Source organism: Larimichthys crocea, chromosome III, assembly GCF_000972845.2.
Source record: "Larimichthys crocea isolate SSNF chromosome III, L_crocea_2.0, whole genome shotgun sequence".
In the NCBI taxonomy this organism is placed as follows: Eukaryota; Metazoa; Chordata; class Actinopteri; family Sciaenidae; genus Larimichthys; species Larimichthys crocea.
The window spans coordinates 26,365,572-26,391,548 of NC_040013.1; the positions used below are offsets into that span (position 1 = coordinate 26,365,572).

General features: G+C 43.3%; 1 protein-coding gene across 4 annotated transcripts in view; it reads left to right on the forward strand.

Annotated features, from left to right (window-relative positions):
• Nucleotides 1-5,847: 5,847 nt before the first annotated feature.
• The window catches only part of rhobtb4 (Rho related BTB domain containing 4), a 39,422-nt gene continuing 19,292 nt past the window's right edge, over nucleotides 5,848-25,977 (forward strand). Inside the window, exons 1-3 of one of the 4 annotated variants that reach the window (XM_027275767.1) lie at nucleotides 5,849-6,058; nucleotides 6,531-6,658; nucleotides 6,736-6,890. Coding sequence is in view for 1 of the 4 variants with exons in the window: in XM_027275757.1 (XP_027131558.1) it covers nucleotides 21,036-21,064 (29 nt within the window). In the remaining 3 variants the exon portion in view is untranslated. Of the gene's footprint in view, nucleotides 6,059-6,530; nucleotides 6,659-6,735; nucleotides 6,891-21,035; nucleotides 21,065-25,977 lie in introns of those variants that run through there. The other 3 variants (XM_027275775.1, XM_027275762.1, XM_027275757.1) reach the window with 3 other exon arrangements.

Sequence of the window (25,977 nt, forward strand, 5' to 3'; positions counted from 1 at the left end):
CACATAAGAAAAGCCGAGTTGGAGTTATCCCCACTGATCCCATATACCCAACATGTTCTCCAGCTGGTCTGTAACTCAGCATTAATGTGCAGGCACCACAGATGCATTATTAAAAGTTTCCTCACACAGTCATATCCTCATAACCTTATACAGACAATGACCCATAAAGTTAGCGTCAGAGTGGTTTAAACTTTAACTGACTGGCTCTGACTTCGTTTCTTGCTAAACTCACTGGACATGAATTCAAGTTTCCCATGACAAAGATATAAATGACCCCTTTGAAAAGTGTGCGTCATAGTATCATGTATCAGTACAAGAGAGAAAGGCTGAAAAAAGAGACAAAGTGTGAGTCTTGCCTCTAGTTCAGACTGAACTTTTCTTTTCTGCATCGTCCTTTGATTACAGTGAATAACTCTACAGATGGACTCAACTCTTCTTTGGACAGATAATAACAATGTTTGAAATGCCAAATCTCTCAGACAGGTTACTGTATGATGGAGATGTGACAATATTTTTGTAAAATATATTTAAACACGATGACATTTCAGGGTGGCACAGCAAGTCTGTGTGCAGCTTCCATGTTCTCCCTGTGTCTTGGCTTCCTCCCACAGTCCAAAGACATGCACTTAATTGGGTAATTGTTGATTCTAAATTGCCCGTAGGTGTTAATGTCAGTGTGAATTGTTGTCTCTATGTGCTGGTAACTTGTCCAGGGTATACACCGCCTCTCACCCTAAGTCAGCTGGGATAGGCTCCAGCTCCCTGTGGCCCTGATGAGGATAAGCGGTTACAGATAGAGAATGGACAGATGATGGCCTAAGAAGAACAGGAAACAATGGAGGAAGAGGTGGATTATCATTGTTTTGATATAAACCAGCCCAAAACTGAAACCGGGGATCTGTGTCAGGGATCTCTGGCTCGGAAGATTCAGAACCACAGTAACACAGAAACACACTCCTGTCTTTTAGTTTTGTTTTATTAACTTAGTGTGTGTCCCCTACACCCACCTGGCCTCCGGCTTGCCCGTCAGGACACAGTAAATGATACGTGATTAAACACAAAGTGGTAAATGGAGCAGAAATACAAACACTGCAATCTGCACAGTTTTCCTGAGAAAGCTGTCTGACCTCCGTGAAAAAATGGTGTGACCCACACAACCCTCCATTAAGGCCAGTCACTCCCACACCGCATGCCTGTGTGGATGGAGGGAGAAGAAAAGAAAGAGAATTGTGGCTATGGGAGAAGAAAATTCAGAGGGGGAGAGAGACGTGACAATCCCCATGTACTAGGAAGAACTTAAGAAATTCCTGGTTTGAATGTTGCCCACTGTTACTCACTGGTGAGGAAATCATCCCACACACACATTTACACCCTATTAAAGGAAACTTGAAGGCTCAGACCTTGTTTAAATACACATATGATCAGCTCATGAGTGTATTCCTGTATTTTTCCTTAGAACAATGGCAAAGATTTGAACAGCTCACGAATTTGAAGCCCTCTGGATAGAATCCCAAACCTCCAGCTCCCCGCTGCACGTCATAAGTCACGTAGACAAGACAGAAAGCAAAAGAAAAGAGGAGAAGAGGAGCAGGGGAGGGATGGGGAAAGAAAGACAGGCAGAAATAAAGAGATTGAAAGAGATCAGAGTTTGTCTGGAAAACACATCCAATGGATGTCAGGGCAGAGGTAGCTGTGCTCGTCCTTGTTTCCATGGCGACCCGAATGTGCTGTCGGTGCAGTGACGCCAGTTGGGAGCATTACGCTGCGGCCGTGCTGACATGAGCCACACGTGCCAATGCCCAGCTGACAGCACCGAGCATACGCCAGTATCTATTCATAGCACCTAAGTGAGGGCACAGACAGACCGAGCGTGTAGGCCAAAGAGGCCAGGCGCCCTAAATTAGGTGGGTGCTGACCCAGGACTGGACTGGCACCCCTTGATGGAGATGGATAGATGCATGGAGAGATTGAGAGATGAACTCATGGTGAGGGTTATGTCATCCTTTTTCTGATCTCTGACCACACTCACAAAGTGACACCTGGGCTCTCAGTCATCACAAAGCATTCCACGAATCCTGGCTTTTTCCAGCTCTCTAAAAATGCACACGGACAAAGTGTGAAAACACAAACCTGATGGGGTCATGAGGGGTCATGTATCATTTAGATGCACCTTAGTTCATCAGCTTTATTTGAGGGGAATAGATGCAAAACAAACAAATGCACAGCATACTGTAAATACACCAGATATAAAAATATGATAAAGAAAACATATGTGTAAGAGGAACAACGATAAAAATGCACAGCACCAGTACCGGTATTTATTTATTTTTTTCCCAGACCAATTACTGAACTGAAGATCAGATTAGGGACCTGTAGATGAGTAATAAACAGAAATCTAGAGAACCACCATTTCCTGGAGCCGCCGAATTCTCGTGTGGTTTCTCTGACGTGGACTAACAGTCATCACTACTTAATCTTAGTCATGTTTCCTGTGTTGTTCTGGGATGTTTGCTTGAAAATCATTCAATCAACAAAGGTGCCTGTCTTCTACATGTTCTTGTCTTTTGTCATTCAAACTTTAACATCCGTCCTCATGTCAGAGCAGACAAAAAATAATGCTATAGTCACTCAAAAAGAAAAAAAGAACAGTAAGTATGTTGAAATCCCCTGGAATAACTCAATCAATCTTTGACATCACATCACAAGTATTCTGAATGAATTGTACTGTAAAGAACTGATGTTTAAGATACATTTTTCTGATCATTTTTGGGGTGTTTGATATCATTAATATAATCTCCTAGCAAACAAAACCTGAGTCTGACAAAAGGAAATAATTGTGTACAAATCAATAACTGTGCAACAAAGCCGCTCTAATCATCTCTCTAAGCACTGCTGCATGTGATGCCAATTTACCTTCACACCACACTGGCTAGAATGTGGTACAGTTGGCAAAAGGGTTGGAAAAACCAAGTCAGTGCCTCCTTTGTGAGCGATTGTTCAAGCTCAATTTGTGCTCCTGTAACACTGCTTTGTCCGAGAGATCAGGCAAAAGAATAGCAGAGACTCTGAAGCGAAGAGAGGCCCTTTGTGGTTGGTCAGCGCCCAGAGTTAGGTGACATTGTGGTTGTTCGATGGCTGGTGTCAAAGGCCATTGTGGCTCCTGACATGGCATGGTGGAGGTGCACAGTTGCTGGGTGAAATCGATCTGAATGGGACAAAGATCACCATTTTTGTGTGTGTGTTGGTTTTGTATTGTTTGTTTATGTGCGTGCATGTGTTTGTATGTGTATTTGTGTATGTGTACGTGTTGGCCGCTGCGTGTTGTATTTGTTCGTAGAAATCCAGCCAACGCAGGCCTTTCACACCCGTGGGATCAGCAGTTCAGCCCCCACTTAGAGACTGACAGAGAGTGGGGTGAACCATGTGGACACCCCCATTATGCCCCTATTGTGCCCATGTAGCTGCATCAGTAGTGCTCCATTGGCATTGAAAAGTGCTGCACAAGACACTTTGAGATAAAGGTTCAGTACACCTGCGGACTATAGACTGACTGAATACACGCACAGTCATATGACCTTCAGTTTGTGTCAGCAGAACTCAGGAAATAATATATGCAGAATAGAAATGAGGCATATTTTAGCATTGACAGTAGTAGTTCATCCCCACGGTATCCATGTCATGGCTACAGCATGATGTTCCATCACCCCATCTGTACTGGCGTGTATGCATTCGTGCCTGCTGGCCACAGTCTGAGGACGGTTGCCTAGGACTTGCATGCACGCTGAGAGAGGAGCAAGCCTGGGCAGGTCGCTCCGTTCCCTTCACAGGACAATGGCTGTTTCAAATGCCTGGCTGAGCAGGAGAATCTGTGAGAGACGGGGGGATGGGGGGGTTCTCACAGCCCCCCAGTTGCTTGACATTTACGTTTTTGCCAAGTTCAACTCACACACACAGAGACTTGCATTTCTTTTTTAAGAAATGCTGATGAAGGCTGGTGGTGAAATACTTTCCTGACAGCTTGAATAAAAAAGTCGACACTGAAGACTGAATTAGACTTCTGCTTTTTCTTGTTGTGTCTTTTATACATTACTATCCTGTCCCTGCTTGTTTCTCAGTTGAAGTTTAATACTTTGTAAGATGATTAGATTAGTTTCTCAGCTTCATACAAGTTGTCTGACATCCCTCCATACAAAGGTACCCAAAGGAAACCGATACAGAGGATGTTGTGCTGTTGGTATGCTCCCAAATGATGAATCACAGTACCAAGTTTAATCCAAGTCACTTAAGATGCACTTAAGATGGGCGTAGAACAAAGGTAGCACCATGTCAGCACTGTGGTTGTTTGAAGAAGCTGGATTGTGCAGATGATTGACTGAGTGATTAATAGTTTCTACTAAGAGCTACTGTGCACTGCAGTATCTGTACTGAACAATGGCTGTAGGCAGCATCCTCCCTGAGGGCGGCGACCTACTGTACAACACAATAGCGTTTTAGTAGACTTGAGCATCCACCCAAATACTTGTATGAATGAAAACAACAATGTAAAAATGCATTCAACTAAATACACTCTGTTAATTGTGTAATGGTATGTAACCTTGTACAAGTTTTGGTTCAGCAGGTGGACATGATGAAGACAATGTGACCGACTCAGCAAGGAGGACCTGTTTCTAAGAAGGTGTGAGGTGGTAAGCAACAGCACAAGACCGAACATCTTCCTGTGACTTTTCACATCATATTAACTTTTATATATAGGTGTTGTTACCACCATTATCAACATTAAGTGAACTGCAGTCAGCATCCTGTTTCTTGGATTTGCACTCGTGCATGCAAGCATCATTATGGGCATCGACCAAAAGTGGCATACACGAGACTGAATGCTGGAAAATATATTACAATTGTATTTAGAATAGCGTTAATAATTTTATTTGGACCATTGGCTCCATGATGCTAACCAGCATTACGTTTGCAAATTACACCATCAACCATTGCCTGACCCACAGCCAGCTTTGATTATACTTGGCTAGTTGGTCCCTGCCTTGCTTTGCTCTTGGCTAAAATAAGACATGATACGATAAGATGGACTTCATTCACCAATTCACAGCAGAAAGCAATCGCTAGATTTAAATTTGAATAAGAATTTGCTTTGTACCATTACAGTATTTATCGTTGGCTAAATTGAACACTGTATGTAATACAGTAAAGTATCATGGATCAGGTTAGCTGGTGAAGTAATTAGGCAAGCTTTTACAAACATTCAGTCAATATTTTGCAAGCTGTGGTTAACCAGCCACCCGCAGCCCAGTGACATTGCATGTATCCAGCTGCTACCTTGCAATGCCAGCCAGTTGTAGGAACCAGAGAAAGTTGTGAAAGTTCTCTTCATTTTTTGAGGTTATCTTCTCAAATTGGCAATAAAAAATGATGAATACATAAAATGAAAGCATGGCATCCACAGACTATGAAAACAAGTGAAGTTTAGGGCATTTGATATTTTAATACTGATACTCAAATTAAATGATAAAGAACTAAACTTTTACCACATCTTTGTGAAAAATGATGAGTGTCTAAAGATAGTCAAACATTACAATAAACTTGCCATAAAATACTAAAAACTTACTATAAATTCCACTTTTATCTATTTCAGACGCACATAAATCCCTAAAGGAATATCAGTCATTTCATCAGTCTCCACAGGAATATGATACGATGACATTTTTTTACTACCTCTTCATCACCATGCTCAGTGTCCAGGCCTGGAGGCTGGCTGTCTCTCTCTCTCTCTCCACTTTATGAATGGATGGGTGTGGCACTGGTGACTAGCAATGAGGCTGTCGTCACCGCGCTCGCTGATAGACGTTGGCCGGCGCGCTGTGGGTGAAGGCTGGTCTAGAGTGAAACATAACTGGGCTCTGCCACAGCCTGGGCGAGACAAGCAGAGGAGGAAAGGGGAGGAGAGGAGAAGAGAGAGAGAGAGAAAGAGAAAGAGAGAGGGAAGCAGACAGACAGAGGCAGCGGTGTCAGCCCACTCTCCTGCGAGGACTAAACTTCTGGAAATTTGGTGAGATAGGAGACTTGTATAAATAAATAAAAAATAACAAGGGCGCGGTAGACTTTTATTTTTTTTATGTGGGATGTAAAAGAATCAAATAAATGAACAGACAGATGTGAAATGCATGCGAGCTGATGTAAAACCGTGGATGCATCTGTGATGTGAAGTCTGATCCTGCGTTAGAAACAAACAGACAAGACAAAAGAAAGTCGAGGCAAAGGGTCCCCCCCTCCTCCTCCTCCATGTGCTTCCCTCCTTGTAGGTGTGACAGAAACAACAAAGGGAACGTGGAAAAAACTCGCATCAGGACCACAGGCGGACAACAGCCCAGACAGATCGCAGAGCACAATAGTCGGAGTGGGGGTGTGGGTGTGGGATGGGATGGGGGGGAGCCTGCAAACGAGAGCATGTCTGCAGGTTTTGCAATATGCAGCAGTCTTCGTGTAATTACATTCCTCCTGGCGTCTCTCGGCTGCAACAGTCGGGAGTGTTTTTTTTTTCTTCTGTCAGTTCTGGCAGATCTTCACCAAACAAGCCGATCATTTGAGGGCGTTCAAGTTCCAGGCTGACACGGAGCAAGTGTTAAACAAAAAAAAAACAAAAAAACATGTGAGTTATGATGAAATGTTTTCATCCAGAAGAATCCTCTCAAGTGATCGCATGTGTTTTTTTTTTATGCCTTGCAGTTTAATGGGGAGAAGCGAGAGACGAGCGCAGAGCCCAGAATAAACTGAAGAGGGGAAGAGAGCAGCTGAGAGAGGTGTGAACTGGAAAAGTGGACGTCGAGGCGAAAAAAGAAGAAGAGACCTGAACTGATTCCAGAGGTGAATGTCTTTCCAAGGTAGGAGACAGCATACACACTCTCTCTGTGTGTGTGTGTGTGTGTGTGTGTGTGTGTGTGTGTGTGTGTGTGTGTGTGTGTGTTTTAACTTGTGATGCAAACTGTAAACGCTCTCTACAAAGCGGTCAACAGTGCAGGACCACATGTGGACAGATATGCAAGCGGTTGCATAACGGGTTCAGTTAGTTTTGGGTTGTGCACAGTTTTGCACTTATCGACAAACTTCAACATCTGCGTGTGTCTTCAAGCATCTTAAATCTAAATTTGAAAAAGTGTATGAAGTTGCGAAGCTTGTTTTTTTTATGTGTAATGCTCTGACCGAGATAAAAAAACTGACGTTTCTAAAAAAAAAACTGAATGTGGGCGTGTGACTTAATTCAGATCCACAGAAAATTTGCGCAAAACTGATAAAAGTCATGTGACTTCTGCCCTGAAGGGGACGAGTCAGCGTTTACTTTCTGGTATATTATTATGAAGAGTTATCAGTGTTACAGTAAGGAATGACAGTAATTACATTTTTAGACATTTTAACTAAAATAAACGGTGCAGTATGCAATCAATATCATAGTGGTGCTTTTAGAGCAATGACATATATAAATACATATTTAAATTTCATCAGTCTTAATATCATCTCACCAGTAGCCCCTCACACACCCTCCTGCTGTGAGAATACTTTATAGTACTTTAATCTGCCTTTCTATGACTGATAGAGTAATCAATCAGTGAGTCAGACTTTGCATTGCAAATATTGAATTTGCTTGGTTAAATACACAATCAGATATCTCTACCACCTGCAGGCTGGATGAGTTCAGCTTGAAGGCGTAGCTGAGAAGTGGACTCACTCACTCAGTGTCAGTGGCTGCTTTAAGGCCAAAGTATGGAAGGCAAACTTAGTATCTCTGACAAACAGCCAAACCACCATCCAGCTATCAGCTCGCCGAAAAATGCCCACGAGAGTTGAATATTTCCAATTTTTTCTTCAATGTTTCCTACACTGTGAGCAGAGAACAGATGGTGGGTGTGTGGTGTGTGTGTGTGTGTGTGTGTGTGTGTGTGTGTGTGTGTCGAGGGGTGGGTTTGATAGAGTTGACATCAGTTCCTCCACTCTGTCCCACTCCTCTGTGTTTTTCTATCAGCTGTGGAATTTGAACCATTCTTCCTTTGGGGTGAGGCCCGTCCCTCTGTCTGCCCCTGCTCAGAGGAGTAGTTTGAATCCACAGTAGGCTGTGAGTGTGTGAGTGTGTGTGGGTAACAACTGGGGCTTTCCAGTAGGGTTTGCACACAAAACATTCCTGGCTGCTGGATGGTCGAACAGTGGGCCAAGTCCACACAGCTGGGAGTCATATAAGAAACTGTGTCTTTGTGTGAAGCTGAGCGATATCACACACACACACACATTTGGTCACGTGCACATAACAGAGCACACACCTCTAACCAACTGGATCCAGGATGACTGGAGTTTATGTGTGAATGCATGTATGCATGTATATATGAAAGGATGGAGTAGTCATTAAAGCACTAAAGTGATCCTGATAGAGAGAGACACACACATACACACCTCCTTGGACGCCAACACAGGCATTCACACATTAAAAAAAGAAAAAAAAAACTCCATACAACAGCGTCTTCTTCTCTTAGCAGCACCACATGATGTTTTCCTCTTAAGTTTGGAAAGAGAGAAAATGTGGTGGTGGGGGGAGCAAAAGAGAGAGAGAAAGAGAGAGAGAGAGAGAGAGAGAGAGAGAGAGAGAAAAAAGAGAGAGAGAAGCAAGTGATTGTGCTAGTGATGGCAACTGTACAGTTTGTTTCTCTCTTACTGGCTGCCTCTTTGGCTGTTTTTTAAACAGGGTGTCAGTGAGCAAAGAATGTGTATGCAAGAGCAGAAAGCAGAGCGAGACGGCAAGGGGAAAAGTTAAGGGACGTGGGCCTTGGGGGTGTTGACAGAAGAGAAGAGAAGAGAAGAGAAGAGAAGAGAAGAGAAGAGAAGAGAAGAGAAGAGAAGAGAAGAGAAGAGAAGGGGACTGTTGAAATTGAATTGAATAAGAGAGAAGTCGAGCTGTGGATACAATAAAGGAAAAGGGAGTGCAGATCCTAAGGAAGAGGGACACGAAGGGGTTTTTGGCTGAGGAGAAATTAGAGCAGAGAGGGAGTGAGAGAGGAAGAGAGATAGAGTATGTCAGGCGCTACATGGCCTTTGACTGTAAACATGACAAATCAGAGGGCAAAACACTGACCTCACATCTTCCTCTCTGAACTGACAAAAGGTTTTTAATAGAAGGAATTAAAAATCTATAGAGGGGTACAGAAAAAGCTTTGTTCCTTCTACTTTAAAAACTTCTTTGAACATCTGTCTGAACTTCCTCTAATGTGGTAATCTGCTGCGTCTCTAACAGTTCCACTCTCTCTGTTTTTACTGTGTGTGTGTGTGAGTGAGTATAATTAGCTTTATAGGCCTCTGCAGCTGGTTTGAAATACAGTGAACAAATAAATGTCATTATTAGTCTGCTCCACTAAACAATAAAAACAATACTGATAGAAAATTTAAAGGACTGCGATGGTTTTGATACATACTCCTCATACCTATATGCCTATGTCACAGGATTTCATGTATGCAGGAGGTAAAACACACCTTTACAAGGCCAGACAGCCTATGTGTGAAGGAATGAGCTGTTTATGTGTGTGTGTGTGTGTGTGGTGAGCAACTTGGATAAGAAGGTGTTGCCGTCCCCAGTGAGGACAGGACACGACAGGGCCGGACGAGGAAAGGCGAGAGGAGATAAGAGAGCCAGTTCATTTCAGAGAGGATGTCGTCATCCGGTCTGAGGCAGGGGTCTGACAGGGTCTGACATGAGGTTGTGTACAGAGATACAGGATGGCTGCACTGATAGGGAGGTGTATTACACAATCTCACTGTTGACAGACTATGGGGAAAGAGTTTTATGCGAGTAGAATTCTTTCATTTGCAGGGGTAGTCTTTGCTTTTGGATTGTAACACAATCACTCAGTTTTCCTTCTGTGTGTCAAAACAGTTTCTTAAATCCACCTCAAAGACTTCAGTGGTTGTTTCTTTGCTTTTAGGAGACTCTGCTTGGTCACATGTTGCACACTGTGTGGCTTCAGAGTGACAGATTGCCACAGGCCTGAGATAGGACAGGGTCAGGGTCAGCTAGCATTCCTGCTGAACAGGAACAAGGCTGTTCTTTTAAAGACCGGTGGATCGATATTTTTAAAAAAGTGTCTGACTGGAGGGGGGTTCTGAGTTTTTATGATATATTAGCGCTTACGTCTGAATATTTCCGCCATGATCTCTGTTCACTTCATCAAATCTATTACTGACTGCATGTTTGCGGGTACGTGCATGTGTGTTCAAAAAGAGACAGCGTGTTACGCCACAGCCACCGAGAGGCACAGCTTGAATGCTTGGCTATAGCTCCTCTCTATTTATGTTCTTTGTGTTTGTGTGTGTACGCTTCTGTGTATCACGGTGGAGTGGATGTATCACTGCAACAAATATATCTTCCGGTCTATCTACGTGTGATTATGCATGCATATTTCTGTATGCGTGTGGCTCTGTATGCAATTTGATCCCTTGGTGTCTCTTTCTTTAGCATCTGCTCCTCTCATTTGTGGCGGAAAGCCGATCCCCTTGGGTGAATTGGCTCCAAAGTCATATGACTGAGGATATGCCAACTAGGTATTCAAGTGCATGTGTGCTGCAAATCACAGATTGCATTTCATACCACAGGAGGTCGTCTGAGGGTTTTAGAATAGATAGTTGTGTGTGTGTTGTGCGGTACACGCATGGTCAGATGGGTGTGGTTGTGCTTACATCCCCTACAGGACTTAAGAGGCTGACCCATGCTCTAACTACTTCCCATGTCTGTATGGGACCAAGCAGCCCCATATGTCTGGCTTCTGTGTTGTTGACACACAGTGGTAATCTCTAGTGTCTCTCATTTTCAACGCCTGCGAGCCTTGGCTGTCTCTCTATCTTCCTGTTTGTTTTCACGTTCCTCGTCTGCCTGTCTATCCACCTGCCTTCCTGTAATAACAGCAACTCACATCCCATCACACACACTACTCAGCAGCTGTGGCTTTCATTAATCGAGAATTAAGAAACCCCAATTAGCACTTTCAGCAAGAACAGTGATTGCGTGAGAGAGAGAAAGAAAGAGAGTGAGAGTTCATGAGAGAGTGAAAGTGGGAAAAAAATAAGTTCTGGGAGGGGCTGCTGCATGCTCAATATCACGCAGACGTTTGCCCTCATATCATGTGTTAATATCATGTGCATCTTGCTTCCTGCCAACACCCTAACACAGAGATACATCCAAAAATCATCTAACACGCCCAAAAACATTACATGCACTGAAACAGATGAGACACAGACAAACATATGAACTCCCGAGCCTATGTTTGCAAACACCTTCATGTGTACGCGTCTCTGTCTTCTTTAGAAACAACCCGAGGCTTTAAACTAATCTATAGTGAGAGAAACGCCCAAGGGTGTAATTCCTGCTAATCAGGATCAGACCAGTTTCAGTGTTGGCCAAAGCACTCATGAAACCACAGTGATTTCAATATGTAATTGTGTCTGTGTGCGTGCTCGTGTGAGTGTACGTGCCCACAGGTGAAGGTGTTTCCCTTCACATCTATTTTTAGATATACGCACGTAATTGCTCGCATGCCATTTGATGATTCGAAGGAGGGCTGCCTTATTTTTTGCCGTTTCAGGAGGCTGATGCAACCTGACTGACACTCTAGTCTGTTTCTCTCATACATGCGAGTTTCCACGCGTGCACACACACACCCACCAGAATGGATGAATCTGCTTCAATAACTGAGGGTAGCAAGTTGCAGATGAGAGCTCTGTCATCATCCCAGTCAGTGCTTGTCTGACTCCAGTCTCTGTGGTTTGCTCTTCTATTAAAATCTGAAATTGACTCACTAGTCATTATGTGGTTTGGTGAGCCATTTTCAGCTTGGATCTATTTTTAGTGGTTGCATACTTAAGGGAAAAACTTAATAAAACTTAAAAGTCATGTTGCTTCTTTGCTTTTGTTGTGCATTTTTATTATTTTTGTGTAAGCGAGTAAGCATGGTATGTGAACCAACCATATTTCTAAATGTAAATCAGTACAACCTGGCGAAATTTTGCTTCAGTTATAACTCTACTTTAAATAAATCTCGATAATAATCACTTTGGAATTCAGTCGTCATCTGCCGATAAACAATTTTTAAACGGTCCAATGAAAATAATCTCTCTCTTTGTGTCTCTCGATAGAATACGTCACTCTGATTTCAACATAAATATTTAATCAATATCATCAATATCATCCGTATTTAATATCGTGCTACTTAATACCGGTGCATTTCTCAACAGAGGTCATACAGACATATTGACTTTCTGAGTGTTGTGATGCTCCATTATGTTATGGTTTACTGTTAAATTGCCTTTTACTTCCACCTCGACACAATGATCAATAACACAGTAGGGACCAACTAAATGGTTAAAAGAGTTGTACAGGTCTGTTTGAGATGTTACATTTTGTATCTCTGAACGTTTCTCTGGTCTGAGTAACCTCTGTTCACAAGTGTTTAGGATTAGCTGGGATCAACAGCAATGCACCATCCAAAAGAGCTTCCACCCCGTTGCCCCTTGCCCTTATTTTAATGATTAAAGCCTGTGCGACAGTGCTGCAGCTTGGCGAGTGAATGACATGTGGTCACAGTGTGCGCTGACTATTGTATGCTGGTTGTGTCACCAGGCCACGGCGGGGCAGTGCGGAAATAATCGGACACCAGTATAGATTTTTCCATCACACTATTTTAGGACGTGCACGGCGCATGGTGTATCAGCTGTGCATGTGTGTGTGCATGCATGTTGCGTCTTGTTTAAAAGACATTCCTGCAATCGGAGATACATGTTGAGTTCCGTTTCCCCCAGATTCCAGCGGTATGTAGGGTATTGCATTCCACTGCTGTCAGGTGAAAATCATATGGCTATTTTTGGTAGTGGGTTTTTTTGTGTGTTTTCAGGTCAGCCGAATGATTCCACGGCTCCTCTGACGCCTGAGAAAAATGCTTTGACCTCTCAAAGTCCTATTGGATAAAATCAAAACTGCATTACCATTGAGATAAATGCATTACTGTTCCTCTGAGATGGAAGGTTTTCACCTCGAAACAGGTTTTGTTTGTGCAAATGCAATACAATATGAGGAACTCTGACTAACAGAGCAGCACAAATAGATAAACAACGCGAAGGCTATTTGAAGTAAACACAACAGAGGACCTTCCTGTTATGCCTCAGCTCTCTGTAATGTGGTTTATTTGTCTGTCTGTGTCTCAGTCTGGCTGTGATTTTTGCTTTTTACACTCCTGTTCTTCCCCTCCCCTCTATTTCCTCCTCTCTATTTCTGTATCTGTGAGCAACAGTGTGTTTTAAATAGAGGCAGACTGATACTGGATTTCTTAGCCTGATACCAATATAAATGTTTAGGATTAGTTATGTTGCACAAGGATAACAGGATAATCGGTTTCATACTGTTGCATACTACAATTTCATTTCCATATCCAGCAACATATACAGTAATCATTTAACTGGTCACCACCGGTGGACTTTTCTTCATCTGAAGAGGTCACAATTCAAAGAAGGTTGAGAACCTCTGTGATACAGTACTTTGCAGAGTGTGCTGGGCTGATGTACTGACTGTGTGCAGTGTGATCCCGGCAGGGCTACAGCTCTGTGTCTCTGTGCCAGACTGAAGTCCAGGGGTGTTTGGCTTGGCTTGGCTCTCTGTTTGATCAGGCTGTTTCTGGAATACTGACTGACCTGTGCTGAGGCCAAATGCATCTCTCTCCTCACAAATCGAGCATTTTGCCTTTGCTCCCGCCTCTCCTCACAGTTTTTTTTTTTTAATTCAATTTCATGCATTTTTTAAAGAATTATAAATCTAGCAGTATGTTAATGTTTCACCAGATGCCCAATATTGCAACTTAAACTTTGAACTACAACTCTGTCCTGTACTTGAGAGGAATCCAAGCTCCATTTGGCCTCCCTCACCTTTTTCCTGTTTGTTGTCTGATCTGAACTCCAGTCCAAAGTTTACTCTGATACATCCACACCAGAGTGTGAGAGTGACTGCAGGCCGGCCTGAGGTTCAGAGAGGTTACCAACATTCCCAACATCACCACAGGTAGCAGAGAGGTGCCAATGCCTGTATCGTTGTCTGTGAAGACATTCTGGCACGTTACAAATTACAGTACTTTGTTGTGTTGGCCACCCATCGATATGCCATTAAAGGAGCAGTCAATAATGCTCTTACAAGTACCTTGAAGTATACAGTGCTCTATAGCTATAATGGTAACCAATCTGCACTGAAACAGAAGTGATGCATCCGTTGGGTCAATTAGAGAGGAAATATTCCCCCTAAACACATCATACAGTATTAAATACCATCAAAACAAACAGCAGTTATCTTGTATTTATGTTGTTTGGTGGCATATTATCATATAACTGTAGGCGATTGATAAGCTGTGTTGCACACCACCTTGTTTTAGTCAAACATGTGGGGTTTTCCTCTTTTACACAGACTAAAAAGCCATTCTAATATCCAATGCATGTACCTTATCTGTCGCCATGTTAATGAGAGCAAAATGTCTCATTTAAGACACTTTGCAGGTAGTCGATGATGAGCTTCTCCCTTATCTCTGCTGATGGATTTCCCGAGGGACGTGTTAAGAAGTTATTAGGGAATATACTTGGTGGATTAAATCAATTTCAAAGTGACACTGAGGGATCATCTGAGAAGCAAGTGTTATAAATCCAACCGGCTGCAGCACAGGGAGCATTTTCAGTGGATTACACACTTGTTAAACTTGTTCAAGACGCGATACAGCAGATATGTTTGACATTGTTATGACTTTTGTGTGTGAGAAGCCCACAATCATCCTGGGTCTGTTCGCTTAAGGTTATTCTTCAGTCTCAGATGAAGCTGTCAGTGTCAGTCTCCAGTTTTGGGTTTGTTTTTTTTTTACATTTCAGATGTGTAGTCTAGTCAGAATCTAGAGATATTGGATGTTCTAAAGTTGTTTACTTTGGTATTTACATGCTTAGTCTGGGTAGCATTGCTGATGCATTGCATAAGCAGATAGCTTTCATATTTTCCACTGGGATTTTAGACAACTGGTCTGCCTACAATCTCACATCAAACTATCACTCTGTCTGTTTTCTTTCTTTAGGCATAGTCTCTAGTTGCTTCTGCGGTCCATGTCCTTTTAAGCCTTATAAACTAAAGACCTGCTTCTTGGCTTTACACTTGCTCTGGCCCTATATTCACTTTCTCCCTGATCTTCATCCTCATTTCCAATCGCTCTCATTCCTCAACCTGATTCACTTTGACGTCATCTCCAGCCAGGCTCTTGACCTAAGCACCTAGCTCGTCTTCATCCCTATAATTCCTCCACACTTGGACAATGAATGAATACACCAAGCCCCTGACTGGCCCAGCACTCACTTTCCAAGTTAATTAAAGTGATCTTTCACTTTACTAGGGCATCTACTACACTATTTGGTACACATGTCTCCTTATTAGTCAGACAGACACTGTGGTTTACACAGAATGCCTTTGAATCATTTTCTTCCACTTTTGGAGGACCTATCAGAGTGTGAAAGCCATACATTTACTATATGTAATACGATATGAATTTTCCAGCAGTGTGAACTATCGCTTTAAGAGTTAGCAGCTGAAGTGAGCCTTAATAAGATTAGCCCTGCCACTTGACAGCCACAGCTTAAGAGGCACCTCTCCTGACCTGTGTGTCTCCATCCAGCAGAGCGTGTGTTTGTTTGTGTGTAGCTGATTTTAATATTATGTTTGTTGTAGTTGAAGAGCCTGTTCATTTCCTCCTGTATGTTTGATTTGATGCAAAAATCATCAAGTTCTGTGTGCATATATTTACGTGTCTATACATGAACTCGGACATAGCAAGACAAACAAAACATGCCTCAGTCCCCTCACCTCAAGCCCAGACTATCTCTGCTATGCACCGTTTGTCTTTATCATGGAAGATTTGTGCCACTCAAAAATTTAGAGCATCCACTCAAACGTTCAGCCTCTCCAAACCCTCACCTTGACATCCCCAGGCTGTCTCCTGTCTTAAGGTGTAAGGCTTAAAATTACAGGCAAGGATTTAAAACCAACAAGAAAACAGCTGAACAAACAAAAAAATCCGGGGAATCACTGGAATTTGTCTCTAAAGTGTTTCTACTTTCATACGTTATAACCACTGCTACCAAGGAAACCATACCCAGCCTAACTAACTTGACATGGATATACACTGATGGTGGCAGATGTGCTGTCGGTGTTGCTGGCTTGGTCTGCCAGATGCCTCACGACTCTAAATAGGCCGTTTTGGCAGTCTTAGAGAGGGTGAGGAAAATGCAGCGCTGTGTTCTTGTTCATCCCACCACTTTGCGAAAGCCAGGCACCTCACTGTGAAACATTTAAGTTGGCATTAATATCATAATCAGAGGTCTGTTTATTCTCGGGCGGACAGCAGGCAGTAAAACACGAATCCCCCCTCTCCCCCCCTCCACCTACCCCACGCTCATCCCGCCCTCCATCCTTCCCTTCTGTTCAGCCGTTCTCACCTCTATCCAGCCTTTGCCCCAGGACCTTAAACCACTTTACATTCCAGACATATTCCACCATCACGGCCCATCATCACCGACGCAGACTTGACCTGATCATATATCAGTATTTGGGTCAGCGAACACTTATCTGCCGGCGGAGGCTTAGGCTCCACATTCTATGGCAATGAGGCAATAATACCTACAGACAACAGAAATTGTTTTATGTCGTATCTTAAACCTTGGACACAGTTAAATAGCTCAGAAAACTTAATCATACCTTAATTTAATGCATGACATTTTAAAGTTTTTTTGACAGCAGCTTATAAATATTATTTGTACGAGACAATTGAAGTACAATACAATAAATGACCTCTGTACATACTCAAGTTTAAGGTCAAATTCACATTTTACTTCCATTTTCCAGAAAATGGAATTAGATGTTGGTTTAATGGTCATTTGATTCAAATAAGTACAAAAAAAAACTCATTATTATTATTATTTTTTATTAAAAAATGACTAATTGGTTATTTTTTCAATCATGTCTCCCTAGAACAAAATAGCATTTAAGAAATAAGCGCTGTAGCCTTTTACTCCATTATAGTGTTGGTCTTCATTAGAATATAATGAGGTAACAACAGCTGGACATGCACATGGAGTTTTCCAACAGACTGTAGATAAGACAATCTACTGATAACTCGGCGAGTAAACAATGTTCCCGGCCTTCCTCTCTCTCTCGCATGCTGTCTCTTTCTGTTCTTTCTCTCAGGCCTTATCTAGCGTTGAATGTTTTTCACTTAAAGTCACACTCTGCTAACATGCCCGTTACCCATCACCAAATAGGCCGGCTGTTACAAAACACACTCCGTTTCATGCCAAGGTGCCGGCTCTGGCAACACATCTCAGCCACCTCTACATGTCAAAGTATGCGTGTGTGTGTGTGTGAAAAAGAGGTTCACATCAGAGACGTACGTGCATTTCTGTGCATTTGTTTTTCACTGTTTTTCTGCCATTGATCATTTAGAGATGCCAGTTTCCCACAAGCTCCTTTCACTTTAGACTCCATTCTCAACCCTTCACCTTTGACCTCTGAATTTTCTTCCCAGAGGAACAAATTTGAATTCCTGTGTTGCTGCATTTCTTTTTTCTTGTCCCTCTGCAAAACAAAAATTCATGCCAAAATCATCCATCCAAACAAACAAGCTAATGATCTCCTACTGCAGACCCACATATGAACATGTGGTGTGTAATGTTTGTTCATGTGTGTGTGTGTGTGTATGTGTGTGTCGGGGCTGAAGGTAGAATTTAATCTTTGATACTGTTATCAGTTCCATGGTGCTGGAAGACTGTTTGGAAGACCCACTGCAGCTCTGACCTACTTGTGTCAGTGTATGTGGCTGCGTGTTTTTCATTCAGTGTGTGTGTGTGTGTGTTTATTAGAGCTTGGGACGGTGTGTGTTTGAGGCAAACTCTCTGTGGATGCGGGGAGTGTGAGAAGCTGGGTGTTTTGACAGCTTTAGAACAGTTCCAGTACAGTGCTGGGCAGGGGGTGCATGTGCGGGCCTGTTGGACATTCGGGCGAGCTGTAGAGGTGAGAATGGGGTCAGTGGAGGAGTGGACAGGAGGGGATTAGATGAGAAGAAGAGTTTCATTGCAAACTGTTCCATGGGCCATAAAAATGATACCTGATATTCATTGCTTAATATAAAATAAACTCATGATGTCACCTAAAATCAATCCATCTCAGCTTTATAGTCTTCACTCGCACTATCCAGTCACTTCACAAGAACAGGTGCCACATTTTGTTGAAGTCCCTTCTTAATGTCTGATGAAAAGTGAGGTAAGAGAAGGGAAAATGATGCCGCAGGAACCCAAATGATACAATAAAACGTCTTGTTTTTCTTCTGAATAATCACAGCCTGCATACTTGTTCATATAATACTAACAATACTTTACTTGTTAACTGAGCCATATTGCATAGAAATTGTAATTTCCGCTGAACCTAAACAAAAGGTTTTTCATCAAAACACATTAAGGAACATTGGATGGAATTGAAAATACAGCAGACTAAGCTGAGTATTTGTCCATAGAGCAGGACACTCCTAGTTAAAGCAGTCATGCCAAAGAATGATCTCAGCTCATTCTCCCAACTTTAATCTCACCAAAGTGTAAAAGCTATGGGAGCAGACTTCCCACACACTCAATAAAAAGAGTGATAAAGCTTTTAAACAAAGCCACACAGTCCTTTTTCGTACTACTGTAGCTGAAAAGTCCAGACATCACCTCAGCCTGTGCTGCTTGAGAGTTCTCCCACATGCACACCTCTCCAACAAAGGGGCTGCCTCTCCACATTTCTAAGCCCTCTCAGTGCCGGGGCTGTTGAACCCCTGCTTTCTCCTGCAGCATTCCAGCCCATCTTTCATGCTGTTTCATTCTGGCCATGCCAGCCAGGTCATGGGGCAGTGTTTTCTCAGGGCTTCAAGACAAATCTGGACAAATGGATATAAAAACAGACCTTATTAGTCAGCACACTGAACTTCACTTAATTGTGGTGCTTTTTTGCATGATGTGTGCAGGAATGCGCATGTAAACACACATCCTTTACGCGTCTGCAGGGATAGACTGAGGGGCACAGGGGTCATGAAATAGATGCGTGGTTTGCTATAGCATGATTAATTAAATTATTCCACTCTCAGTCTGACAGCCACTGCTTCTCGACACTGTTGTCTCTCAGTGCAGTGGCCTCGAGTGACAGCACTGACATAACGTACCAGAGAGATTACACCTCCTTTGTTTCAGAGAGGTCAGTACCAAATTGCACCAGTAGATGTCTGTCTTCAGTCTTCTAGGTCATGAAAGAAAGTTGGTAGATCAGACTGTCCACAGACTAAACACTGCAAAATGTTTAAAATGATTTTTAGATAAAAAGTAATCAAATACAAATTAAACTTTTACCTCTTATTTCCATTTGCAGGCATAACTAAAGGCAGATACACAAAAAAAGTAGGTTCCTCTTTGAAAAACATGTCTGGGCAAAGTCTTTTTTCACATTTACGAAGCAATTTAAGTGTAATTTAAAAATAGTTTTGCTGGCATTAAAGTTTTTGTCTCTTGTGCATTAAAGTGTTTGTCTCTTGGCGACATAGCAGCATTTCTCCCCCCCTTGGTACAGCTTAACATTCCAGAAATGAATTCCCAGACATGGAGATCTTGGAAAAATATGAGGTTAAAAGGCTGGGTATTTTCCACAGCAATCCAAGATCTGTCTCTCTTTTTTTTATTTTTTTCTTCTTGGCTCATTTATTGGCTTTAGTAGCAATACACAAGTGTTGCTATGTGGCAGCTAGTTGCTATGCCTGAACTCCCAGAATAACCATAGAAGACAAATTCTCTCCATTGCACATGAGTAATAACTACATCGTTGCATCATTTACCTGGATGTTACTTTTAACAGGGGGGTGTGGGCGAGGATTAAAGGAGAAATCAAGCCAGAATTAGATTGATATTCATCATTTTGCACATTTAATATGTTTGATTCATTTTAGTAAATGTTTTTAAAAGCTCTATTCTTTGTATCTGAGTAATAATGACACAGTGCACACCCAGCACTGTGGCTGGTGCATGTGAGTGCTCCACTAACAAAAGGCAGCGTGCTTTGCGGGATGCTTTGCGGGATGCTTTGAGTTAACAGGATGAGAAGGAGCAGTTTCGGGGCGGAGCTACTATAAATGCTGCAGGATGTGATTGGCTCTTGTGTTCTTATCGCTGATGACACCTTAAGGTGTTCATCTTCAGCTCCGACATCCAACAACTTCAGTCTTAAATACACTTGTTTGGAGCGTGCATACTCTTTTGTGAGTGAAGAAAGCCATCTGATGACTGTTTTTAATGTTTCCACACAGGACAACTGAACATATAAGAAATAATTGCATCACCAATGGTTTAACTTGGTGTTTTTAATTCATGCACAAGCAAAACGTTGCATAATATTAATTTTCTTTGCCATTAAGTCCCTCTATACCTTCCAGTCCATGTCTTGGTCGTGCAGCTGGAGCATTGATTATAGTGGAGATCGCTCTGAGGCGCCGAATAGCTCTTTTTCTCTGACAGCACCTGAACGCAGCACACGTTGGATGGGCGATTTGTGCCGTGACGCGCACTCGTGGAGGCGTGTCTCCGATGAAATCAGCTGGGGAAACAACAACAGAGAAGGGGGGTGGCTCACACCAGGAAAATCTTTATAGCAGTTATGTTTAGATTTCATTCCTAACAAGCGTCCGGTTCATATGCCAGCAGAGTGATATCAGGTCTGCAGCAGCCAGTCGGTACTTGTTGAGGACTGTGAGACGCAGCGAGGGTTAGTGAAAGAAGGGAGGAGGATGTGACAGGGCAGAGGTCCTGTGCGACGTCCGTAGTTTATATGTGTGCTCTTTGACAAACAACCGGACCACCGACACCACCCTCTCCGTGCGTCTTTGACCGGTTTGAGTGACCGGCTGAACCGGCAGCAGAGTGGCATGTGGGTCAATTCCGGAACCGTCGGAAGGTAGGGACCCCTCCTGCAGGGATACTGGGTCACATGCTTCCAGTGCAATGCTTGTTGTGCACAAAGCAATCCACACAGCGCTTGCAATAGCGTTCACTCTAAAGAATCTTCAGCTGTTCTCCATTCATATCATGCTGACCTTATTGTACTTAATGGATGTTTAATCTCCTTTAGTGTCTCTATAATTGTCCCACACGCTCTCATATTTCACACACATACTTATATTGGAAGATTATTGTTATTTTTTTTGTTTAATCCCACACGTGCTTGCCCGGATCATTTGGATTGTAGTGCAGCGGATGGGCTTGGCACATTACGCAAGACTTATCAGCGCATCATTTGGGGATGTAGGCTGATATCCACCTCCCTTTTACAACACCCAAGACATCTTACCACCGCCCTGAATGCGGTGTGTGCCTCAGACGTGGATGACAGTACAGCAGATTGCCTGGTTTATTGAATCGGTTTCCTAAAAAAAAAATATGAATGAGCCAGGTGGTTATGAATGGCTGCGGGGAGAGGGAGCACACGAGGTGCTTTTCATTGATGAGTGTAGTGATGCCACACCGCAGTATTTACTGGAACAGCATGCGGATCAAAACTGTGACCGCAGATAATCTCAGTTCATAAAAACCGCACGTGCACGCGCACGGATAGACCCACGTACACACACACGCACGCACGCAGATACACACACACACACACCGTAATGCTGATCCCGTGGCTATGACGTAATCAGAGGGATTGTGTTACGCAGGTAGCAGCGGGGCTGGTGAAGACGACTCTCTCTTTTACCTGGACACGAATAAAAAAAGAATTTTCTACATAAGAAGTTGTTTGTTTTTTTAAAATGTCATTATCACTTCCAGTCATCAGCAGTCAATCATATCTGCAAGATGTGGTTGCGTAAACAGTTTGGCACACTACCACATTGTGCAATCTTTTGTCTTTTGGCTGGTATGTTTTCCTCCTGGGTAGATGTGTATTTATGGCCATCCTGTGAGTGTGGCTCATCCTTTTGTGGAAACACCAACTGTTTATTTTATCACTGCATGTTCTGTTTATCCATTTCGTTCTCTACGTCCTGGTCAAATATATTTTTTTGGCTTTGGTTTTAGCCCTCCTATCTCTGCTGCTGTTACTAAATCAGTGATCCGGGCTGTCATCATTATGTATAGCGTCAGATGGATCTGGGACAGAGCTACTTATTGTCCTGGTTAGGCACAATGCCCAACGCTTTGACTGTGTCAACAGCTTTGAGATAACATGCAGTGCAGCACTGACAGACCCACATGGAAGAGTCAGCCAGCATTATAAGGCTCGCTTGAATGTTCTGACCCCTGCAACAGGCTGTAGTGGAAGGTATGCAGAGGAAACAGACTTTATGTTTTATACTTTATCTGTGTGTCCTCTTTGGTTTCAATTCTAATTTGCTAAAACATGGACCATAGAGCTTTGGTGGACTACGTTTAGCACCGTTGGTATGTTTGTAAGCTATATTGTGTATTATATTTTGATAATTGAGCTCATGGTTCTATATTCTGGCCCATTTTTTTGGGGTATTTCACATTATGTTTAAATCCCCTGTTACACTCCCAAAGGAGAGATGTGGCCTGGAATATCTTCTTCTAGACTTCCAGACTTCCAACTTGATCCACCTTCTCATCAACAAAGTTGCATTAATATTTAGGTCACTGACTGAGTCCTTGGGCTAAACGGTGTAGCAATTCATAGTTGCTTTGACTCGATTCCAAAGAAGATCACAAAATGCTATGCTTCTTATTTTCCAGTGGATACTGGGGCAGCTCAGGTGTTAGAGCAATCTTGGTTTGATTCCCGGCTCCTCCAGTCCAGTCAAAGTGTGCATGAGTGAGATACTGAATGGCTCCTGATGGCTGTGGCGTCAGTGTGTGTATGGGTGAGCTTATTATCATTTGAGATAACTTTGAACGGGAAGCGCTGCATCGCTCCCGATGAGTAGCTGGCACCTTGCATGGCAGCCTCTGCCATCAGTGTATGAATGTGTGTGTGGATGGGTGAATGTGACAAGCGTGAAAAGAGCTTTAAGTGGTCGGTAGACCACAGAATGGCACTATGTGAATACAAGTCCGTTGACCATTTACAGTAAAGTATAAAGACGTGGACTAGAAAGAGACAAAGAGAAAGAGAAACTAGTTAGGCGAGAGAGACGGAGAGAAAGAGTAGGTGGAAAATACAGACAGGGGTGGAGGAGGAAGAGGAGAAAAAGGGAGGAGGAGGAGCGATAAAGGAAATGAGGGCATCAAGAGGAGCCTTCCTGTGTTTACAAAGTATTATGCAGCAGAGAGAAGAGCGGAGGAAGGATTTCTCAAGCAGACAGACATGCTGCTCCCAAAGACCCTCTCGTTCATTAGGATAGATGCATACATATCACCGTCTGCCACGGGCCATGCAATAATACCAGTACCATCTGTGGTGGGTGAGGCAAGTACGTGCCGACATGCACATGTGTGTGTGTGCATGTCTGTGCTAATGTGTGTGATTCTGAGGTCTACTGTCAGCCATCCAGGGATTCAAACAGAGGCTACAGACCAGGTTATGTAACCAGTCTGTGCCAGCTGCGCCTGTGGCAGTCACTGTCTCAAACACCCACATATCACACACATGCATACTTTTCCTGCACAGACAGGAGCACACACACCTGAGAAGTACACACAAATACGAATGAGTAGATATTTCCTCCCGCGAGAGCAAACCGTTGTCAAAAAATAGTGAAAGAATTGGGTTGCATGCGCGATTGCACGTGCAGCCATAATTTCTTCCAACAATTACACATGGACACTTGGACACGACTGTGCAGTCAAGCCTCTGATGGTTTAAACCCTGTAGGTCTGTATGAGTGCACAAGTATAAAGTGGGTGGTTATTGGGGTCATTTTTTATTTTTTTTGCAAGGTTCAGTTGAGGTAGGAGAGGCAGATTGCTTGCTTATGGTGTTGGGGTGAACTGTAGTCCCAAGGAACAGGCTTGATATTTCTTTTCTTAGGATGACGGAGGACCTGCCCTACTCCTCCCCCACTCTTCATGCCTAAACCTAACCAACCCAACCAACAAAGACAATGTGTACTACCACTGAGAACCAGCGATGGGCAAGAAAATTGGTGATAAAGGCTATGGAGGGTTTTTGGGATAAGCAGTTGCTGCCAGTGGATCTCTAATGGTATTACATAACAGAGAGATGGAGACAGACAGGGGGGGGAAGCAGACTGGGATTGGGAGGGCTGTATGCTATCCATGCCTGATTGCTATCCAGAAAAGTGTGAGGTCATAGATGGGAAGGCAGATGACCTCTAAGAAAACAGGCGGAGGGAGCATGACGCTGAATGTGAGAGAGAAAACAGGGAGAGGACAAGGCGGAGGGTTGGTGAAGAGACGTTGAGAGAAGTGAAGGACGGAAAAACTGTGAGCTGGAGCATTACATTTGGAGAATAAACGCAGAATGGAAAAGAGAGTTTGTCAGCGGGTCAATAGGTTTGGTTGAGTGGGCACAGCTGGGAACAAAGCAGACAGACTGAAGGATAAATGAAGGGATTTAGAAAGGAAGCAACGGGTGTGTACAAAAAAAAAAAAAAAAAAACGAGGTAAAGATGCCAGGAACTCTGAAGAGAGATAGAGCTGTAATCCATCTCCTTATGAAACCCCCTCTGGCCTTAAAGCAAAGCCATACTGAGACACACACTGTCCAAATTATGCATGAGCTTCTTTGTCTGTCTGGTCCTCCTGCACCGAACATGCACACAGACTCAATCCATGACATTCCAGAGTAAACCAGAAGGTCGGTGTTTGTGTGTTGAGTGGGCGTTTGAGTTCCTGTCACAGTGTTCCTATCACTGTAGTCTTGCCTGCACCCGTCAATATGTCACTATAAGAGTCAGAAATACATGCACACGCGTGAAAACTGGGACAGGATCTCTCTTTTACACACACATTCCAACAATTCTTTGTCTTCCCAGCCTCCTTTTCTGCCTTGTTGGGAAGATGACACTGGCCAGCAGATGAAGTCTAGACGTCTGTGTACAGTTCACTATAGGTCGTTGTCTAAAAATGAAACCTGAGCTTTACAGCTTCTCTTTCCTCTTCCCTGAGCCACACCGCTCTGCTCTCACAGTCTCCGGCTTCTGCTCATCCTGCAGTCATGCAATTAAAAATAATGGTTGAAGTTTGTCAAAGCTCATGAGGTTCACACATAAACCCTGAGAGCAGGTGCTTTATCTACGAAGTGCAGTGATGTGTGAGTAATGTGTGTAATGTGTGTTGACTGACACATGACCAGACTCTCAGCTGCTCTCAGCCCGATGCAGAGCCTCAGATGGAGGACGATATCTGGACGCCGGGTACTCCTGATCCCCCTGAGAAACTGTCCACACCATCACCAATTCTGCCTCCTGGTTACATCACCGCTCGCATCTTTCCATGCCTCACAGACCAGCCCTAAGCTCATTACCACACGCACATACATGCCTGCAGACACACTCACACGCACATAAACACACTGACTTCCAGACTCCCAAGGGCCAGTAGAACTGGATCTTTACTTATCTTATCTGTCCTTCTCTCTTAGAGAACCATTTCACAGTAGAGAGAAGCATCAGCAGGAAAAGCTGTGATTTGTTCCCCTGAGCAGCCTTGGTTATTGTTGGTCTTGCCCCTTTGACCCCCTTGGCATGACTGACTGATTCTAATGCTGGGCTGACAGTCTCTCTCTTTCTCTCTAAGACTCTAATAATCCCCTCCACGCCTTGTCTCTCTTGCAATCCCTTTTTGCTTATCTACTTTTGCATTGGAAATGCCGGGAATTATCATTACTATGCATCCTATTTTGCTGTCTCTCTGTCAGTCAGTGCCTGTTTCTTGTTTTGTTCTGCTCAAATGTCC